Source organism: Bubalus kerabau, chromosome 15 (genome assembly GCF_029407905.1).
Source record: "Bubalus kerabau isolate K-KA32 ecotype Philippines breed swamp buffalo chromosome 15, PCC_UOA_SB_1v2, whole genome shotgun sequence".
Taxonomy (NCBI): Eukaryota; Metazoa; Chordata; class Mammalia; order Artiodactyla; family Bovidae; genus Bubalus; species Bubalus kerabau.
In genome coordinates, this window is record NC_073638.1 from 39,167,559 (window position 1) to 39,189,245 (window position 21,687).

General features: G+C 37.4%; 1 protein-coding gene and 1 long non-coding RNA gene across 4 annotated transcripts in view; one reads left to right on the forward strand and one right to left on the reverse strand.

Moving 5' to 3' along the window:
- LOC129628930 (uncharacterized) overlaps positions 1 to 21,687 on the reverse strand; it is a 100,897-nt gene that overhangs the window by 62,278 nt on the left and 16,932 nt on the right. Inside the window, exon 3 of one of the 3 annotated variants that reach the window (XR_008702997.1) lies at positions 11,671 to 12,734. The exons of 1 other annotated variant lie outside the window; for it this stretch is intronic. This is a non-coding gene — a long non-coding RNA (uncharacterized LOC129628930). Of the gene's footprint in view, positions 1 to 11,670; positions 12,735 to 17,705; positions 18,278 to 21,687 lie in introns of those variants that run through there. One more of the 3 variants, XR_008702999.1, reaches the window with a different exon arrangement.
- PTH (parathyroid hormone) lies at positions 19,061 to 21,532 on the forward strand. The gene is made up of 3 exons (XM_055548587.1): positions 19,061 to 19,178; positions 20,872 to 20,962; positions 21,082 to 21,532. The coding sequence occupies exons 2-3, from the start codon at positions 20,877 to 20,879 to the stop codon at positions 21,341 to 21,343; spliced, it is 348 nt and encodes a 115-aa protein (XP_055404562.1). The 5' UTR covers positions 19,061 to 19,178; positions 20,872 to 20,876; the 3' UTR covers positions 21,344 to 21,532.

Below are 21,687 nucleotides of genomic sequence, written 5' to 3' on the forward strand. Positions count from 1 at the left end.
TTTTCTGGTTGTTGAGCTTTAAGCCAACTTTTTCACTTTCCTCTTTCACTTTCATCAAGAGGCTTTTTAGTTCCTCTTCACTTTCTGCCATAAGGGTGGTGTCATCTGCATATCTGAGGTTATTGATATTTCTCCTGGCAATCTTGATTCCAGCTTGTGCTTCTTCCAGCCCAGCGTTTCTCATGATATACTACTCTGCATTTAAGTTAAATAAGTAGGGTGACAATATACAGCCTTGATGTACTTGTTTTCCTATTTGAATGGACTGTATATGTATGTGTAAAACAGGAGGTTAAAGTGGAAGAGATTTAGAAAGCTTTGCATTGGTCCTAAAAATTAATGGTTTGGAGATTAATGGGAACTGGGGGCAACTGGAAGATGAGTGGAATTTGCCATGGAGGGGCCAAGAGAAATTTGCATAGATTTCTGACTCAGAGACACATATAATTGCTTACTGTTGTGCTCCGTAGCTACTAAACACATGTACACTTGATCTCTCTTTAATTTCAGATGATTTAAAAACTGATTGAGGGGGTTTGTGGCAAAAAAAAAAAAAAGTTCAAGTATGAAAAGAAATGACCACAGTACTCAAATCACTGTCACACAACTGTTGTTTTCCTGAAAAGACAAACTCCAAATTTTCACTAGTCTTCTGTTTTGAGATTCATTGGTCAGTCTGCAAATGTCACAGCTTAGAAGTTAATGTCAGAGGTGGTGGGGGTAATCAAAATAGCTTGACTTGGGTTCCAGCCCTGGCTGCCATTTTCAGTGCTTTGATAGAGATGATTACAAAGTGCCTTGGCATTATCTCGGTGGTCAGTGTTCATGCAGGCATCACAGATGAGGTTATAACTGCTCTGGATCTTAGGGATGGGCAGGTATTTGTCAAGTGGCCAAGGGAAAAACCAGAGCCTCAGAACACAGATTTGGTTCATGTAAAATTGCATAAGGGTAGAAGCAGACTTTGAATAGGTGATTTGAAATTGTTCACATTGTCTGTTGAGTAGAGGGATTCTGAGGATATTCTGCTGTAGGCTTTTTTTTTTTTTTAATAGAAAAGGACATGGGGAGAGTGAAAACAGGTGAGGTAGAGAGAGGTCACGTCATGTCAAGCCTGACCATGGTTATGAGTTTGGATTTTATTCTAAAATAGGAAAACACTGGAAGTTTGTAGGTTGAGTGTATGATGTGATCTGTTTCTGTTTTGAGGTGACAATTCTCGCAACTGTGTGGAGAATGGATTTTCTGGACATTAGTGCCGTTATCCAGATGCAGGGTGTTTACAAGGAGCTGGGCGGTAGAGTTGCCATAGACACTTTGAAGCAATGACACAAATGTAAGAGAGATAATATTTTTTGAAAACATATTTATATATCTCTTTTTTTTGTATTTTTGAAACTATGATTCTTTGTCTAGTAGAACATAAGCATCATCTCCTTGAGAGAGGTTGGAATTTGTTGCAGAAGGACTACAAAAGTAAAAGCAGTAAGTAATACCCAGAAACGTTAATGTTTAAAATAGGATATTACAGCAAGAAAATGGGCTTTGTGAAGGAATTTTCTAAATTCCTTAGCTTGTATTTGAAGTATCAGAAGTTAGATCTGAATCAGCACAGTGTTCCTTCCATAAAGTAGTCAAGATAATCCCTCCATTTACTATGACTAACAGGAAACATGCTGCTTGGTAGCAGGAGGGTATGACACAGGGAAATTAAAATAAAATCTCACCACTTGTCAAAAGGGGTGGAAGGGAGACTGGTTGGAAGAGGAGGAAGACTAAGAAGAGGAGAGGAGAGGTAAGAAGTTATACTTACGAACTCATGGATTCTCTTCACCTCTTCAGGATTTACTCTAAGATGGAGAGGCACTGGATAATTTAAAATAAACTCCAAGAACAGCTTCCCAGGTGGTGCCAGTGGTAAAGAACCCACCTGCCAACACAGGAGACTTAAGAGATGCAGGTTTGATTCCTGGGTGGAGAAGATCCCCTGGAGGAGGGAATGGCAACCCACTCCAGTATTCTTGCCTGGAGATCTCATAGACAGAGGAGCCTGTTGGGCTACATTCCACAGGGGTGGCAAAGAGTTGAACACAACTGAAGCGACTTAGTACACACCCACTCTCCAAGAACAGAAGAGTTCTTGCACTGATCCCCATTTGAGACTTTGGAAGGAAATCACTATCCTGCATGGTTCCATAAAAGAAGGAAAGGTGCAGCATAGCTAAATAAGTTGAGTGGCCTTGTCAGTAAAGAGAGCTTTCAACTTGCTCCCTCATGTTCCCTTGGTTCCCTTGTGGTGGGTACTCTGAGTTAAGGGCCAGTGTCTGGCACTGTCTCACAGCTCCCAAGTAAGATGTTGTTCTTATTGTTTAGTTGCTAAGTCGTGTCTGTATCTTTTGTGACCCCATGGACTGTAGCCCAGGAGACTCCTCTGTCCATGGGATTTACCTGGCAAGAATACTGGAGTGGGTTGCCATTTCCTCCTCCAGGGGATCTTCCCAACCCAGGGATCAAACCCAGGTCTCCTGCATTGGCAGGCAGATTCTTTATTGCTGAGCCACCAGGGAAGCCCAAGGTAAGATGATATAGTAGCAAAGGCATTATCAGGGGGCAGCCCAGGCCAAGGCCTGGTTGGAGAATACAACAGAGTCTGGGAGTGGAAACTGTTAATACCTAGAGACAAGAAAAATTAAATCAGCAAGGAAATGCCACTGGAAATGAAGTGAGAAAGAAATAGACTATAATTTCATGCCAAAGGTCAGGAATGAACCAACTGTATCTGAATCGATGGCCAACTGTGCACATGCATGGACCAACTTAGGGGTAGAGTCTTTTACTCACCAATGTCACAAGATCATGTAGGCCAGACCCTTCCAACTATGCCCCTGGATACCATCTTGGAGGGAAAAAAGAGGAAAGGCTAATTTAGAAAGGCTAAATTAAATTTAGAAACCCCTTTAAATGAGTGACTTGACCTAATTTTTTTATTTTATTTTTTATTGTGGAAAAATATACATAAAACTTACCACAATAATTTTTATGTTCTCAGTTCAGTGGTATTAAGTATATTCACATAGTTTTACAGCATTATCATAACCCATCTCCAGAAATTCATCCTCCCAGACTAAAACTCTGCATCTATTAAAGAACTCCTCACCCACTCCACCCTCCCAACCTCTGGCAACCATTATTCTACTTTCCATTTCTATTGTTTTTGACTATTCTGCCTGCTAAGTCACTTAAGTCGTGTCCAACTCTGTGATACTATAGACTTGTAGCTCACCAGGTTCCTCTATCCATGGGATTCTCCAGGCAAGAATACTGGAGTGGATTGCTGTGCTCTCCTCCAGGGGATCTTCCAAACCTGCACATCTTACATCTCCTGCATTGGCAGGTGGGTTCTTTATCACTAGCACCCCCTGGGAAGCCCAGGAACCATACAATATTTGTCCTTTTGTGTCTGGTTTATTTCACATAGAATAAAGTCTTCAAGGTTCATCCATGTTGTATCGTGTGTCAGAATTTCATTCTTTTTTAAGGTTGGATACTTTTCCATATTATGTATTTATATGCCTCATTTTGCTTATCCATTTATCTGTTGACGGACATTTGGGCTGTTTCCATCTTTTGGATAGTGTGAATAATACTGTCAAGAATCTGAGTACACACTTATCTGTTCTAGTCTCTGCTTTCAATGCTTTTGGGGGTACACCTAGAAGCAGAATTTCAGAATTGTATAGTAAGTCTGTGCTTAGTATTTTGAGGAAGCACCGTGCTGTTTTCCTCAGCAGCTGCACCATTCTATATTTCTCTAATAGTACCCAAGGGTTCCAATTTCTCCACATCCTCACCAACACTTAGTATTTTCTGTTTTTCATTTGGTTTTAAATAGCTATCATGATTGGTATGAAGTAGTATGTCATTATGGTTTTAATTTGGATCTACCTAATGACTATCAATTTAGATCATCTCATGTGCTTATTGATCAATTGTGTATCTTCTTTGGAACATTTATTCAAGTCCTTTGTCCATTTTAAAATCAGGTTGTTTTGTTGTTGTTGAGCTGTTGGAGTTCTTTATCTAATCTAGATATTAATCCCTTATCAAATATAGTATTCATAAATACTTCCTCCCATTCACAGAGTACCTTTTCATTCTGTTGTCTTTTGATGTACAAAATTTTAAAATTTTTGTGAAGTCCAATTTGTCTAATTTTAATTTTGTCACCTGGGCCTGGGGTGTCATATCCAGGAAGTCACTGCCAAATTCGATGTTGTGCAGCTTTTGGCCTGTATTTCCTTCTAGGAGTTTTATACTTTTAGGTCTTACTTATAAGTCTTCAATCCATTTTGAGGGTGTTTTTTTTTTTGTTTGTTTGTTTTTTTTTGCCACTCTGTGCAGAGATCTTAGTTCCCTGACCAGGGATTGAACCCAGACCCTCTGTATTAGAAGCACAGTTTTCTTGAGATTCTATATGAATCTTAGGTAATTTTTCTATTTCTGCAAAAACACCACTTGAGATTCTTTTTGGAGATTGCACTGAATCTGTAGATTCCTTTGAGTAATATTGACACTTTAGGAATATTAAGTTTTCTTGGGAATTCCCTGGTGGTCCAGTGGTTAGTCCCTCAGACTACAAGGAGACCAAATCAATCAATCCTAGAGGAAATCAACCCTGAATATTCATTGGAAGGACTGATGCTGAAGCTGAAGCTCCAATACTTTGGCCACCTGATGAGAAGAGGCAACTCATTGGAAAAGACCCTGATGCTGGGAAAGATTGAAGGCAAAAGGAGAAAGAGAAAGTGGAGGATAAGATGGTTAGATAGCATGAACGACTCAATGAACATGAATTTGAGCAAACTCCAGGAGATAGTGAAGGACAGGGAAGCCTGGCGTGCTGAAGTCCATGGGTTGCAGAGTCAAACATAACTTAGCGACTCAACACACACACCAGTGGTTAGGACAATGTGCTTCTGCTGCTGAGGGCTTGGGTTTGATTTCTGATCCAGGAAGCAATATCCTGCAAGCTGAGCACTATGGCCAAAAAACAATTGTCTCCCCAACCATGAAATTGTGTTGTCTTTTTTTTTTTAATTAATTAATTAATTTGGCTGCAGTAGATCTTGACTGAGACACATGGGATCTTCATTGTGTCATGTGGCACACAGACTCTAGTTGTGACTCATGGGCTCTGGCTTGCATAGGCTCAGTAGTTGCACATGGGCTGAGTTGCTCCATGGCATGTGAGATCTTAGTTCCCTGATTAGGGATAGAACCCACCTCCTCTGCATTGCAAGTTGGATTCTTAACCCCTAGGTCACCAGGAAACTCCCTGGGTTGCCTTTCTGTTCATTGCTGTCTTTAATTTCTTTCAACAGTGTTTTGTAGTTTTTACAAGTATACAAGTCTCTCACCTCCATGGTTATGTTTATTCTTAAGTATTTTATTCTTTTTATGCTATGATAAATAGAATTGTCTTCTTAATTAGGGGGGTGTTATTAGTATAAATTAATGCAACTGATGTTGTTGATTTTGTATCCTACAACATTCCTGAGTTTATTTATTAGCTCTTCACAGGTTATATGTGCATGTGTATGTTTGTGTTAAAAATTTTAAGAGTTTCTATGTACATGTTATCCTTGAACAGAGATAATTTTACTTCCTTTTCAATTTGGATGCCTTTTATCTCCTTTTCTTGCCTAATTGCTCTGGCTAGGAGTTCCAGTACTATGTTGAATAAAAGTGTCAAAAGCCAGCTTTTTTTTCCTATTCTTAGAAAAAATGCTTTCTGTCTTTCATCTTTGAGTATGATGTAAGTTGTGGATTTTTAATATGTAATGTTCATTATGTTGAGGTAATTTCCTTCTCTGCCTAGTCTGTTGAATGCTTTTTATCATGGAAGGGTGTCGAATTTTGTTAAATGCTTTTTCTGTATCAATTGAGATGATCATGTGATATTTCCCCCCTTCATTCTGTTAATGTGATATAGTACATTAATTTTTGCATGTCAAACCATCTTTGCATTACCAAAATAAATCCCACTTAATAATGATGTGTAATTGCACTTTTATTTTTGGCTCTACTGGGTCTTCATTGTGGCATAAGGGTTTTCTCTATTTGTAGCTTAGTTGCCCCCAGGCGTGTGGGATCTTAGTTCCCTGACCAGGGATAGAACCTGTGTTCCCTACACTGCAAGGCATATTCTTAACCACTGGACCACCAAGGAAGTCCTTGAACTCATTTTTAAACTAAATCAAATTAAGAATTTTTATGCCCCTGCTAACTATCTCTTGAGGAGCTCAAGAAGATCACAATAATTTTAGAGATTAGAGAAACTGATTTATAAGTAAACACGCTTTAATATACTATTCATTGTGTGTGTCTCTGTGTATTAGCGAGGGTAAGTGGACAGTATGTTACAGAACTCAGGTTCAGCTGCTGGCCACTTGGAAGGTGTTGTTTAGAAAGGAAAGTTCACTTTATTTAGGTGGCTGGCAACCTGGGGAGAAGGAGGACTCATGCTCAAGAACCAACTCCAAAGATTCTGCTTGACCAAGAAAAATTTTAAAGGGAGAAAGGGGAAGTTAATCGCAGGGGAGGAGATCAGAGTCTTTCACTTCCACTGTAGGCAGACTTTCTTCTGATAGGTTGGTGGGGAGGTAATGGAACAGTGTTGAGCCTGCAGTTACTGTCCTCCACTGGGGTGGGGCCCTTAGTTCCTACAGAAGGAGTCAAAGATATTGTTATGTATTTCCCTTGAGGAGGAACTAGAACCCTGCTTTATCACTGCACTATTATTTCTTGCAAAGAAATAGAGGAAAACAATAGAATGGGAAAGACTAGAGATCTCTTCAAGAAAATTAGAGATACCAAGGGAACATTTCATAGATGGGCTCAATAAGGACAGAAACAGTATGTACCTAACAGAAGCAGAAGATACTAAGAAGAGGTGGCAAGAATACACAGAAGAACTATACACAAGAGATCTTAATGACTCAGATAACCATGATGGTGTGATCCCTCACCTTGAACCAGACATCCTGGAGTGCGAAGTCAAGTAGGCCTTAGGACGCATCACTATAAGCAAACCTGGTGGAAGTGATGGAATTACAGTTGAGCTTTTTCAAATCCTAAAAGATGATGCTGTGAAAGTGCTGCACTCAATATGCCAGCAAATTTGGAAAACTCAGCAGTGGCCACAGGACTGGAAAAGGTCTGTTTTCATTCCAATCCCAAAGAGAAGTAGTGCCAAAGAATGCTCAAACCACTGCACAATTGCACTTATTTCACATGCTAAAATGCTCAAAATTCTCCAAGAGAGGCTGCAACAGTATGTGAACCAAGAAATTCCAAATGCTCAAGCTAGATTTAGAAAAGGCAAAGGAACCAGTGATCAAATTGCCAACATCTGTTGGATCATAGAAAAAGCAAGAGAATTCCAGAAAAACATCTACTTCTGGCTCACTGACTACACTAAAATCTTTGACTATGTGGATCACAAGAAACTGTGGGAAATTCTTAAAGAGATGGGAAAACCAGACCACCTTACATGCCTCCTGAGAAACCTGTATGCTGATCAAGAATCAACAGTTAGAGCCTGACATGGAACAACAGGACTTGCTCCAAATTGGGAAAGGAGTACATCAAGGCTGTATATTGTTACCCTGTTTATTTAACTTATATGCAGAATACATCATGAAAAATGCCAGCCTGGATGAAGCACAAGCTGGAATCAAGATTTCCAGGAGAAATATCAATAACTTCAGATATGTAGATGACACCACCCTTATGGTAGAAAGTGAAGAGGAACTAAAGAGCTTCTTGATGAAGGTGAAAGAAGAGAGTGAACAAGCTGGCTTAAAACTTCAACATTCAAAAAACTAAGATCATGGCATCCAGTCCCATCACTTGATGGCAAATAGATGGGGAAACAATGGAAACAGTGAGAGACTTTATTTTCTTGGGCTCCAAAATCACTGCAGATGGTGACCTCAGCCATGAAATTAAAAGATGCTTGCTCCTTGGAAGAAAAGCTATGACCAACCTAGACAGCATATTAAAAAGCAGAGATATTACTTTGCAGACAAAGGTCTGTCTAGTCAAAGCTATGGTTTTTCCAGCTGTCATGTACGGATGTGAGAATTGGACCATAAAGAAGGCTGAGCCCCAAAGAATTGATCCTTTTGACCTGTGGCATTGGAGAAGATTCTTGAGAATCCCTTGGACAGCAAGGCAATTAAACCAGTCAATCCTAAAGGAAATCAATCCTGAATATTCATTGAATGCTGAATCTCCAATACTTTGGCCACCTTATGGCAGAATGTAAAAAGATGTGAAGAGCCAACTCATTAGAAAAGATCCTGATTCTGGGAAAGATTGAAGGCAGGAAGGGAAGGGAATGATAGAGGATGAGATTGTTGGATGGTACTCAACTATCAGTGGACATGAGTTTGAGCAAGCTCTGGGAGATGGTGATGGAAGGGAAGTGCTGCTGTCCATGGGGTTGCAAGGTCAGACCAAGACTCAGCAACTGAACAGCAGCAATATTATTACTTGACTGCTCCTCCTTTGTTTCTACATTTCCTCCCTTCCTTGATTTATTGTTCAGTTGCTCAGTCTTGTCTTACACTTTGAGACCCCATGGACTGCAACATGCCAGGCTTCCCTGTCCTTCACCATCTCCCACAGTTTGCTAATAATCTTCCTTGATTGGCAACTGTTTAAATCTTCCCTTTGGAACTCAGAGAAGGTCAAGGAGGCTAAATAGAAGCCTGTTTTCTACAAACAAGAAATAGAAGCCACAGAAAGGATTTGTACTGGAAAGGGCCCCACAGATTCTCAGATATAATCAGTCCTCAGTTCAAATCCTGTCCACTATAGTTTGGTGACCCCAGACAAGTTTTAAACTTATTTATGTTTCAGATTTCCTCAGTTGTAAAATGGGTTAAAATAGTCCTATTTTAGGACTGTTGTAAAGACTAAAGATACAATGTTTATAAAGCACTTAGAATAGTTCCTGGAGTGCTAGTAACTGCTCTATGAACACTGAGTGAAAGTTGCTCAGTTATGTTTGATTTTTTGGGACCCCATAGACTATGTAGTCCATGGAATTCTCCAAGCCAGAATACTGGAGTGGGTAGCCTTTCCCTTCTCCAGGGGAAATTTCCAACCTAGGGATCAAGCCTAGGTCTCCTGCATTGCCCGCGGATTCTTTACCAGCTAAGCCACGAGGGTAGCCCAAGAATACTGGAGTGGGTGGCCTATCCCTTCTCCTAGTGCAGTGTAACTATTATTATATTGTTGCATTCTGACTAATGAGACATGGGAGTATTTTGCTGAATTCAAATTTAAAGTCAAATTGCCAGCTAAACAATTTGGTAGAAAGGAAAGCACTTACAGCCAAAAAAACTATAGGCAGCAATCTTTACACTAGATAAAAGCTTTATCATTTGTGTGTGTCATCTTATTTATATCTGAAAAGAAACCAAGATGCCTATCCTTCAGTGTTCCTTCAGGTGAAAAAAAATAATCTTCCAATCTGCAGAGATTGCATATAAGTGGAGGAGTCTGACCTTGAAATTTTTTACCACCAGAAGGAATGAGATTGTGGGCACATTCAAGAGCTACCTCTGCCTCCCCTTCCCATTCCAAATGGACCTGCTATTATTGTAAATTATAGTTGTCCGTCAGCCACCAACCCCCCTAACCCTGCCCCCCGCCAGCACATACATAAGGTCAAGGTTCATGCCTGGCCTTCTCTATAATACCATCCCTTCCAACATCTTAGCAGGTATGTTCTGGATTTAACTCCCTTCTTCCATTCTATTCACCTTTTATTCTCTGTAATCTGACAATGAGGAAAAAGCCATGGATATAAGAGATGTAGATTTAAATTCAAGGCCTTGTTCCTTCACTAGCTGAGTAAACTTGAACCAGTAATAAGTTCAAGCTTCAACTTCTCATATAAAAGCTAGAAGTAATATTTACCTCAAAGATAATGTGAGAACCAAATAAGACAATGCATAATATAAAGTGCTATGAAAAGTGATAATGGATGAAAAAAATAATCTTATTTGGCTGAATTTTGTGGTATCAAGTCACCTATCTAGTTCTCAATTTACTTTCTAAACTTTTTTTGCTTAAATTACCACTCATTTATTTATCTTGGCCTGCCATATCTCCATGAGCTTTTTAAAAATTAATAGACGTTGAGAACTTCCTTGGTGGTCCAGTGGCTAAGATTCTACCCTCCCAATGCAGGGGGCTGGAATTCGATTCTGAGTCAGGGAACTAGGTCCCACATGCCACAACTGAGAGTTAACTATAAGAGTTCGCCTGCCACAACCACGACAAAAGATTGATCCTGCATGCCACAGTGAAGATCTCTCATGCTGCAAATAAGAGCCAACACAGCCAAACAAATAAATAAAAGAATTTAGGACTTTCCTGGTGGTCCAGTGATTAAGAATCTGCCTGCCAATGCAGGGGACATGGTATCAGTCCCTGATCCTGGAAGATAACACATGTCGGGGGCAGCTAAGCCACTGCACCACAACTACTAAAGCCCAAGTGCTGCAACTACTGAAGACTGAGTGCCCTAGAGCATGTGCTCCGCGACAAGAGAGTAGCCCCTGCCCTCCGCAACTAGAGAAAGCTTGCACACGTTAACAAAGGCCCAGTGCAGCCATAAATAAATAAATAGAATTTAAAGAGATTGTATTAAAAATTAGTGGACTTCACTTTTTTAGAAGAGTTCTAGATTTACAGAAAATTTAACCAAGTAGCAAAGGAGCATTCCCATAAATCCACCTCTATGCACAGCTTCCTCTATCATTAGAATATTATATTAATATAATACATTTGTAATAATCATGAGCCAGTATTTATGTTTTTATTAATTAAAAGACATAGTTCAAAATTTATCTTGTTCAAACTGAATGATTATATGATTTTTGTAATTTTGTTGGCATTTAGTAGTAGTATCCAATTCTCTCACATTAAAAAACCCATTGATTTCTCTTTAATAAATAGTTAAAGAATCCTCAGTTTACTTGATGCATTAAAATACTTTCAAAGAAAATGTTCCCAAAATTCTTATTGACTTTTTAAATATTCCATTGAATGAGGCTTATTTATTTTTATACAGGTTTTCAATATTTCTTTAGCAGTCAGATTATGCAAATTAAAAGAAGAGCAGCAGTGTTATTAAAGTGCTCCATTGCTTATAGGAACTTGTTAAATATGTTCAATAAGAATTGATAAAAAAAATGTTTCCCTTTAAGAGCTTGTTCTTAAAAGGGATAACATTACTTATGAATAGGAAAAATAATTTTGACTTGAAGTGGACAATAATTATGGTACTTGCCATAGCTATCTTTTCCAGTGGATTTCATCCCTTAAAGAATTTGATTGTTTAAATGAGTAGTCTAAATACTTATCCAGTATGGGAACAAGTGAAATCATCATGTGTAGTGTTGAAGAAGAGGGGAATCAACACTGATGACAATATTCTTTTTTGTCAGTGGATAAAAATTTTAAAAGTCATTGATCAAGAGATGAAATATAATTCTGAAGAAAGGGAAAAGTAGTTCATGCGATGAAAGATGATACCAAGAAAAGTAGTTCACACCATGAGCAAATCAAATTGGAAGAGAAGTTCTTGGAGGTGGTTTTATTCCTGTATAGATTCAGGATCCCCCCTTATATGATAATCTTGAGCATTTTTTCTCATTAATATGTGTTCAATCCAGAAAAGAATAAAATAATTTGGATGTAAGTCACTATAGAAGCTATGTAACAATGTAACTGGAACATAGACTGGAACTGCAAGAAATTGTACAAGCAAATTCTACAAAATAGGAACTATTAAGAAAAGCCAAATCATAAGGGAAATATAATTAAAGAAGGAAGTGTGGAACTCGGATATTTATTTCAGATAAACGGAAATAATTTTTACTACACACATGCCCCATGCAATATCTTTTTAAATTTCAGCACGTATTTGCATAGGTACTTAGAAGTAATTCAAATTTAATTGGTTGTCCTGTGGATTTTTAAATTCCTGTGTTTTTTTTGTTGTTGTTGTTAATTTTTTGGCCATGCTACGCAGCTTGTGGGATCTTAGCTCCCCAACCAAGGACTGAACCTGGGCCCTTGGCAATGAAAGTTCGGACTCCTAACCACTGAACTGCCAGGGAATTCCCTAATTTTTTTTTTTTAATTGTGGAAAAACCATTTAACAGGAGATTTAGCCTCTTAATAAAACTTTAAGTATAGCATACATTATTGTTGAGTGGTGTTCTGTGTTTTTATTTTTGAATCTAGTGATCCCACTGATGTCAGGATCTGAATTCAAGTCTTCTGGCTCCAAATTTAGTGCTTTTTCTACTATGACCTTCCTTATAATTGATTACATAAAATAACCAGCCACATGAGTATATTTGGAATTGTTTCACAGTGACTTTTTCATACTTTACTGGTGCCCTGGACATCTGAAGAATGTCCCTGGCAGGGAAATATAGAATCTCATTTTCATGCCTCTCTTTGTACCCATTAGATTATTCTTCTGGACAGTTTGTTGAGTTAAGCCATGCTGAAGATTCTCTTCATTGTTGAAAGATGAAGTCAATAGCATTCTAGGTTAAGCCTTTAGATCAGTTCTGTGATGTTTGAAACGTCAGGCAATCAGCTTGAAAGGGGGACACCAAAGCTGCAAACTGGAATTACACGACCTTAACAGGATTTATAAAAACAATTATTGTTATTTATAGTTGTGATTTTAATCAATACCAGGTATGCAGTTGACAAAATGCATTCATATATATTATTCTATGTGATCCTCACAATAACATGACTTATCCTGGGTTGTACAACTAATAATTGCCAAACCCTTGCCCTCATCTTCCATCTTCAAGTCCTGAGTGTTTTCACTGCATAGTGCTGCTAGATGGATGGATATGAGAGGGTCATAGTTTCTAGGGCTGCCTGTCAGTTTAACTTGTGTTGGAATCCACTCTTCAACATTTTGTTGTACATTTTGTTACCAACAGTATGAAGATATGCTTAGTTTTTAGTTTAAATTTTACAATTCCTTGTGCAATTAGCAAATTCAAAATGGAATTTATGAACACCACAACTATCTACTGCCTCAGAATTCTCTGCGCTTCAGGGGGCTGGGCTAGTGGATCTTGGTGGAGGAGAGCAGATTGACTTCAGGAACTCAACACTCTCCACATTTACTACTGGGGACTCCTGAAATGAGGCTGGATCTATGTGAGAGAATGGGGAAGGGACACTTTCCTTTCAGATTCAGATTCACTATGCATTTTTTTGAATGCCAGTTACCTGCAAAATCCTTTCACATAAGATAGCTCATCTCTGAAAGAGAAGGCAGTATTCCACTTTAAGATGTTGTTGAATTTGAGATCTGAGAAAGTTAAGATGCTCCAACTTTAAAAAATCATGAGAAGACAAAGTTCAGGGAAAAGATTGTGAGCAGGGAAATTGCTACTGTTGCTTAACTAGTTGATTTTAGGTGCTCAACAAATCTTTATTATGTTGGATTGAAATGGTAATTTAGATTGACATGTTGGCATTCCTAACTCAGACTCTGAGCACCCAGATCCTTCGACTTAAAGATTCGCTAATGGGAAATAAATACCCACTATCCTGCTGTATTTCCCCCACACTATCGTAAAACATAAAGAAGGAATCAAGATAGACAGCCTATTGGCTCCAGTTGACTATCAGGAAGGGATGTGAAAGACACTGTATTTTTTTTTTCCCTGATATCGTAAATTGTGTACGATATTTTACCAAGGATAAAGGGAAAGTGGAGTGAAACTAAGAATCTATTTCAAGGGAAAATTCACATTTACTGAGGAAAACATATTGTCTATACTCCAAATAAGAACCCTTGATCTGAAAAGTGTGAGTAAATTTATGAGATAATACAAAAAGAATAGTTAGAATTAACAGTGACATCAGTGGTCTTGTCAGCTCACTGAAGAGAGTCATTAAAAATGTGAGACTTTACTTCTCCATTAAATTGTTATGGTTATCCAACTTCCTTATGGTTCCTAAATAAAAGCTCTCAATTGAGCCTACATTCCCCCTACCTCCATTTCTTTAAGAAACAGAGATTAGAAATAAATTAAATCTCAGGGGGCTTTTGAATGAGGAACACTCAAGGACTTGTTCTAATCTTTTACAAAAACATTACAGAGGTATCTGCACAACTAGAAATCTTTTCAATCAATAAAGATTCAAAGACTTCCTCAAGTGACACCCTGGTTTACACTGTGACAAGACAGAGACATTCCTCGTTGTATTTAGAAAGGCTGTCTCATCCCTGGCATCCAGAATCTTAGTATTTATGTACCCTCAACCCCCACCTGTAGAGATGCCTCTTTCTGACTATGAAAACAGTGCATACCATCTTAACACTCCTGCATTCCACACAAACATGGCAAAGGCTGTAAACACATGCAGGGATGCACACTCAGTAATAGAATGAACAAAAAGCAACAGCAGTATTTTATAACATTTGTGAAGGTAGCTGTACATTTCATCTTTGAATGGCTACTCAGGTATAATGGATCCCAGGGTTTATAACAGCTCATACATATAAAGGGATCAATGGCTTATTAAGTGCTACCTATCAGAGAACCACACTCACAATATCCATCAATACAAGGTTATGGAAAAAGAAAAATGAAAAACTATTACCAAAAAACACATGGAAAATTCAACAGCTGCTATATGCTGTCATTTAAAACATTTTTACTCATCTCTAACAGCAGAAAGTCTGGGGGTTGGTGAGTAGGAGGGAAGAAAGTTGTTTCTGAAAGATCAAGAGCTCAGTAGCTCAATATCCCACAGGAAAGCTTGAAGCAAAAGAGTAGGTCAACTGTTAAGATAGTCATCATCTGATCTGTCAAAAACACAGAATTAGGAGAACTATAACTGTATTTTCTAGCCCTGGAAATTTCTTCCTGATGTTAAGTCCCCCCATAGTAATTCCTACTGAACAAACAGAAGGAAAAAGTATCAGTCTCAGATTAAACCTCTAACAATGCAAGAGGAAATAACACATGGCCCTTTGTCCTTCCCAAATATGAGGAATACAGTAGGTTGTCTGACCCAGGCTTCAGAGAATTTGAGAGCATTAAGAAAGGCTGAGCTTTTCAAAAGAAAAAGCTGTGCTCAGCTTTTCCCTGTCACTGTGACATCAGCTTCTTGTGCCCACATAGCCCTTAGCCCTCTTATTTCTAAATGGTTTCCTTCTATCTAATGTCTGCAGTCCCAAAGGTTGATGGTTCAGATAAACTATGAACCAAATCGTGGCAGCTATATCTCTTCTTTGTGGGAAGGTCAAAGTTGTACTTTACATGCAGTAATTGTATGCCAGACCCACTCCAGTATTCTTGCTTGGGAAATCCCATGGACAGAGGAGCCTGGCGGGCTACAGTCCTTGGGTGGCGAACAGCTGGACACATGAGTTTAGAAAGGACTACAAAATAAACCCCCTAGGCACATCACACAGAAGCCTTCCACAATTGGCACCACACTTACTATTTTAGGGTCATTACCGTGTCCTCTCTCCTACCATTAGAACATATTCAGTCCTCATGGCCTCCATGCCTTTGCACATGCTATTCCTTTTTCCTTTTCTAACCTTCTGTGATGGAAAACTCATATTCCTCCTTGAAAATGCTTTAGCTTTTCAGTCAAACAGTTTCCAACAGCACCAGGAAATTAGTCACTTCTTCCTCTGTGCTTTTTATAAGCCTCTGTTAATATGACTACTATAACGCCTATTATATTATATTCTAATTTATGTGTCAAATTTCAGGGCAGGGATCGTGTCTCAATCATGTAATGACTAACACAGTCTGTGGCAGATATCTAGCAGATACTCAATGCATTTTTTAAATGAGTAAACCTTGTTTGTTTTATTTTTCTGTAAAACTAGTTTAATAATGTGATTGTCTTCAATATAGCAATTTATCCTTAAACAATTGTAATAAGAGGAAGACAGTGAAAACACTGTTTTCAATATTCCTGAAAGGTTGTCAATTATATCAAATTCACCCAAAGAAGCAGAAAAAAATCTCCAAATTACAATGTTAAACATGGCTTTATAATAATAATGAAAAAAATGTGCTTATGAAATCATTTGTTTTCCCAATTCTTCTTCTCAACAGAGTATAAAAAATGATACACAAACATCAGGTTTAGACTTTACTTCAGAAGACTTTTAAAGGATCAAAACAATAGTTTTTTTTTTTTGTCAGTCAAAAAGGACCTCTTGGTTATCTAGTTCAACTTTCTGCTCTGTATGAATCTCTATGGTATCTCTGATAAATGCTTACTGAGCTTCTATTTGAATACTTTCAGTGATTGGGAACTCACCATTAGGAAGGTATTGATTCTTTATTTTAACAATCGTAATAGCCACATTGAGCCCAAATTTGCCTTCCTGTAGTCTTTAGCCGTTGGACTCAATCCTTCCTTCTTAAACCACAGAAAATATTCCTTCTTCCTTATGGAAACCGTATAAAGAACTAAAAACAGCTATATCATCATTCCAAGTCTTTCCCAGTTTTATTCAATTCCTTCTGAGATGTCACGTTTATCAACATTTTCACCAACCTGGTTCATATTCTGCAGACATGTCACAGTAAGTCTCTAAAACTTCTGAAATGAAGCCTGGAGCAACTTCAAGTGAGATTTGCCCAGTGTAGAGGATTTCTCAGAGCAGCACTAACATGTACCTTTCACTGTAGACTTTGTACAGGTATTTTAAATTTGGATTGGCTCTTACTTGATGTAGAGTCAAACCTTGGCAAGAGTCAGCAGGAAAGAGGATAAACGAAGTAGGCTCAGAGCTAAGAGAACTGATCCAATTCTGAGCCTTTTGTTGGGAGGCAAGCTGCCTAAATGAATCTTAGACATACCAAGGGGATTCAAGGGGTTTTGGTCAATAGATGGGGACCAGGCTGTAGCAGTATTTGAAATTAGATAGGTGGCAGCATCTTGCCTCCATAGGTCCTCCATCACCAGGTGGGGAACATGAGAAACAAGACCCAATTCCTGTGCAAAGAGGCTGCAAAGGGTTGGGCAAATCAGAGTGACGAGGACTGGGGTTCAAAGAAGGGCTATATACTTTTTTTATGTTTTATTTTTAATTGGAGGGTAATTACTTTACAATGTTGTGTTAGTTTCTGCTGTACAACAATGTGAATCAGCTATAAGTATATGTATATCTCCTCCCTCCTGAGCCACCTGCTCCATCCCACCCCTCTAGATTATCCCAGAGCTTAGCTGAACTCCCTGTGCCACATAGCAGCTTCCCCCTAGCTAGCTGTTCTACACACGGCAGTATATATACGTCAGTGCTACTCTCTCAGTTTGGGCTACATTTCTAAGGGGAAACTGAGGTAGTAACAATCAAAATAGCTCTGGAGTCATAAAGACTTTGTTGAATTCCATCTTCTCCACTCTCCAACCCCAGTAGTTTCCTCAAGTGAAAATGGTGCTAATAATAGTATTTACTTTAAAGGGCTGGTATAAAGACTTAGTTGGATAATATATGGAAGGTCTTGCATATGGTTATTGTTGCTTATTTCACAGTCATGTCCAATTGTTTGCCACTCCATGGACTGTATCCTGCCAGCCTCCTCTGTCCATTGGATTTCCCAAGCAAGAATACTGCAGTGGGTCTGGGATACAGTTACTGCTTTTCAAGTGTTTTTATTGAAAACTAAAATTAAAAAGGATAAAAATATAAGGTAAATGAATTTTAAAATAGTTTTACTTTTGAAGCCTTTAAAATTATGTACTGAGAGCATATTCTCAAAATATTTTTAACACTTCCTTTAAGAAAAGCACTATATATATATTTTTGAAACAAGATCAGGAATGATACAGACTGGTCCAATATGGCTTGTAAAGTAAGCATAATGTAATATGATTCATTATAATCCTCATAATAATTGTGCCAATGTTATGGCTGTAAGAAATAAACTTATTTTCAATTTCATTTTCAAATACAATAAGATGATGTGGTGGTGGTTTAGTTGCTAAGTCATGTCCAACTCTTGTGACCCATTGGACTGTAGCTTGCCAGGCTCCTCTGTTCATGGGATTCTTCAGGCAAGAATACTGGAGTGGGTTGCCATTTCCTTCTCTGGGGATCTTCCCGATCCAGGAATCAAACCCAGGTCTCCTGCATTGCAGGCAGATTCTTTACCAACTGAGTTACGAGAGAAGCCTGCGATAAGATGATGACTTAGTCATAAATTTTTGAAATCTGACTTTTTAAAAAAATTTTGTTGCTGTTGCTTAGTTGCTAATTCATGTCCAACTCTTTACAACCCCATGGACTGCAGCACACTAGGCTCCCCCGTCTTTCACTGTCTCCCAGAGTTTCCTCAGATTCATGTCCATTGAGTCTGTGATGCTATCTAACCATCTTATTCTCTGCCACTTCCTTCTCCTTTTGCTATCTTTCCCAGCATCAGGGTCCTTTCCAATGAGTCGGCTTTTCGAATCAGGCAGCAAAAGTATTGGAGATTCAGCATCAGCATCAGTCCTTCCAATGAATATTCAAGGTTGATTTCTTTTAGAATTACTAAAGGAATATATTATATATTTATAAATATATAATACATATATATTTAATATATATAATAAATATATAATATATATTTTATAAATATTTTATATTTTATATAAAATATAAATTTCATAAATATATTATATATTTATAAATATATAATTATAAACATATAATATATTCCTTTTTGGAATATAGAGTCATTAATCCAGTCAGAATTACAATTCACTATTTGTTAGAAATCTTTGCATAAACACTTTTCCCAGCCCACGCTGTTTTGCTTTTAATATCCAATTATCTAAAATTTAAGAAGAATGAGCACCGCCCCATGGGAGTGTGTGTGCTGCTCTATGATCCTATGGTTAAAATTCAGAGAATTAGGAGTGACGTCATCTGTAACAATAAAAAAGCTTCTCAGTGTGTGGAAGACTTATATATATAAAAGTCACATTGAAGGGTCTACAGCTCAATTTATCAGCCTTCTCAGGTTTACTCAACTTTGAGAAAGCATCAGCTGCTAATACGTTTGAAAGAAGATCGTATCCTAAGACGTGTGGTGAGTAATCTTTATTTTCTCTTTTAAGTTTCCATGAGTTCTTTTCTTACAATCAAGTAGTCATTTAATGTGTACCATTTCCTACTAATATCATGCTGTTTGTTAAAAGTAAAATGTTAAGGGAGGGTTTGGATTATATTTAATATTAAAATGCCACAATAAAAAATAAATTTATGCTACTAAAATATTGTTGAAACACTTATTTTTGTGATTAAAGTATTTTGAGAGACCTTGCTTTTTTTTTTTTAACTCATCTGCAATTACATGGAAATAATTAAAATTTGGCATGATGTGCTTTAATGATATCTTGTTAAAATTTTGAAATAAAGCAGCCTAGTGAGAAATGAATAATTCTGATTTAAATAATCAATGTAAATTTATGTCTCTGAGTTAAAATTCCATTTTCCCCACATAATATCCTCACAGAGAGCTCAATCTGTGTACTATAGTTGGAGAAACTGTTTTACTGCTGAATATTTGGTCCCTTTACATAAAACCTTTTCTAGTTTTCTATCTGAAAACTATACATGAATTTTAAGGAAGTTTTACACGTTTCTAATGACCTTCTTGTAAGAAGCTCACCTCTCAGTTAAGAATAGGAAAGAAAGGCAGAAGCACTAGGTGAGTGTGGCAGAGCTGGGACAAACTCCTGTCCTCTGGCTACAGTGATTTTTTCTCATATAAACCCAAAATGAAGAATATCCATTTGGTGCTCCTTCAATAGCTTATATTGCACAGTGAAAATAAATACAGTAGGTTATAATGGCCCTTATGCTACTTCTAAATGATGCAGTTTGCCACAGCCACCCTATGTGTATGTTAAACGGAGAACATTAAGTATTAAGAAAAGGCACTTCTATCATGAAAGCTTTTGCAGTTATTGAAATGCAGACTAAGGTAAGACTTTTCTATTTTGAGATAAAAAGCTTAAAAGCAAAACAGCAAAATTCTAAACATTATACTCAAACAAAATTGTTAATAAAATGAGCTGAAAAGATAAGATACAGACAAGCATTTTATATGGAATCAAAGCTCTAAATTTGTATAACAAGTAATTAATTAGATGATGCTTAAATGCTTTGACACATTCTTTTTAATGCTAGGAGAACTCTGTGTTAAGTTAGTAAAAATCTCTAAATCAGAACCTATTAATTTGGCATTTATAGTTATCATGACATTGAAAGGAAGTCTACTTATGATAAACAAATTTGCTAAGTAAACAGACGCTGTTGACAATTTACCTAATTAAGAGAAGTAGCTATTTTCAAGCAAATTAGAAGCATTTAGTCATAATTAACACAAAATGTGGGAGGAAATTCTAAACAGTGAACTTTTTGATTCTTCACATAGCTTAAAATTCATATAACTTGCACAAGAACTCTCAAAAAGATACCTAAGAAAGTAAAACTCATCTGTCTCATTTCTAAGCCAATTGGGTTATACTTACTATATACTAATTATGTGTATATATATAATATACAGTAATTATGTGTGTGTGTATATATATATATATATAAACTGTAAAATAAAGAGACTGATTCCAAAAGTCTCTCACAAAAAACATCCAATTAGTCACTGTCACACTCTGTGCAAACTTGTATGGTTATAAATATAAACTACTATAAATTTAATTGTACAGTTTGGAATATTAAAAGTATTTTTAAATACCTCCATTTTTCTTTTTCTTTTTTAGTTAATATGATGTCTGCAAAAGACATGGTTAAGGTAATGATTGTCATGTTTGCCATCTGTTTTCTTGCAAGATCAGATGGGAAGTCTGTTAAGTAAGTACCATAGCCTATTCTGCATGGTGAGGTCAGGGGAATTGGATTTTTAAGGTTGGCTTTATGATTTGGAAGAGGGGAACTAATGGAGTGATCCTCTCTGATTCTGTTCCCTCCAGGAAGAGAGCTGTGAGTGAAATACAGTTTATGCATAACCTGGGCAAACACCTGAGCTCCATGGAAAGAGTGGAATGGCTGCGGAAAAAGCTACAGGATGTGCACAACTTTGTTGCCCTTGGAGCTTCTATAGCTTACAGAGATGGTAGTTCCCAGAGACCTCGAAAAAAGGAAGACAATGTCCTGGTTGAGAGCCATCAAAAAAGTCTTGGAGAAGCAGACAAAGCTGATGTGGATGTATTAATTAAAGCTAAACCCCAGTGAAAACAGATATGATCAGGTCACTGTTCTAGACAGCATAGGGCAACAATATTACATGCTGCTAATGTGTTCACCTTCTATTAAGTGCCAATATTTCTATGACCAACCTTTATTGCTAGCTATGATGCCTACAATTTTAATTGAGTATTTTGATTCTACTTTATTCATCTAAGAGCTCTTTTAATCATTCTATTTCTATTGATTCCAAATAAATGAAGTTAAGTATTTCTCACTTGTTATAAAAATATCTTTTGGTTATGAGTAACACCAATATGTTAAAATTGATCATGACTAAGAACAACAACACAAAATGTTTTTTTAACCATAGGTTTAATGTTCTGATATTT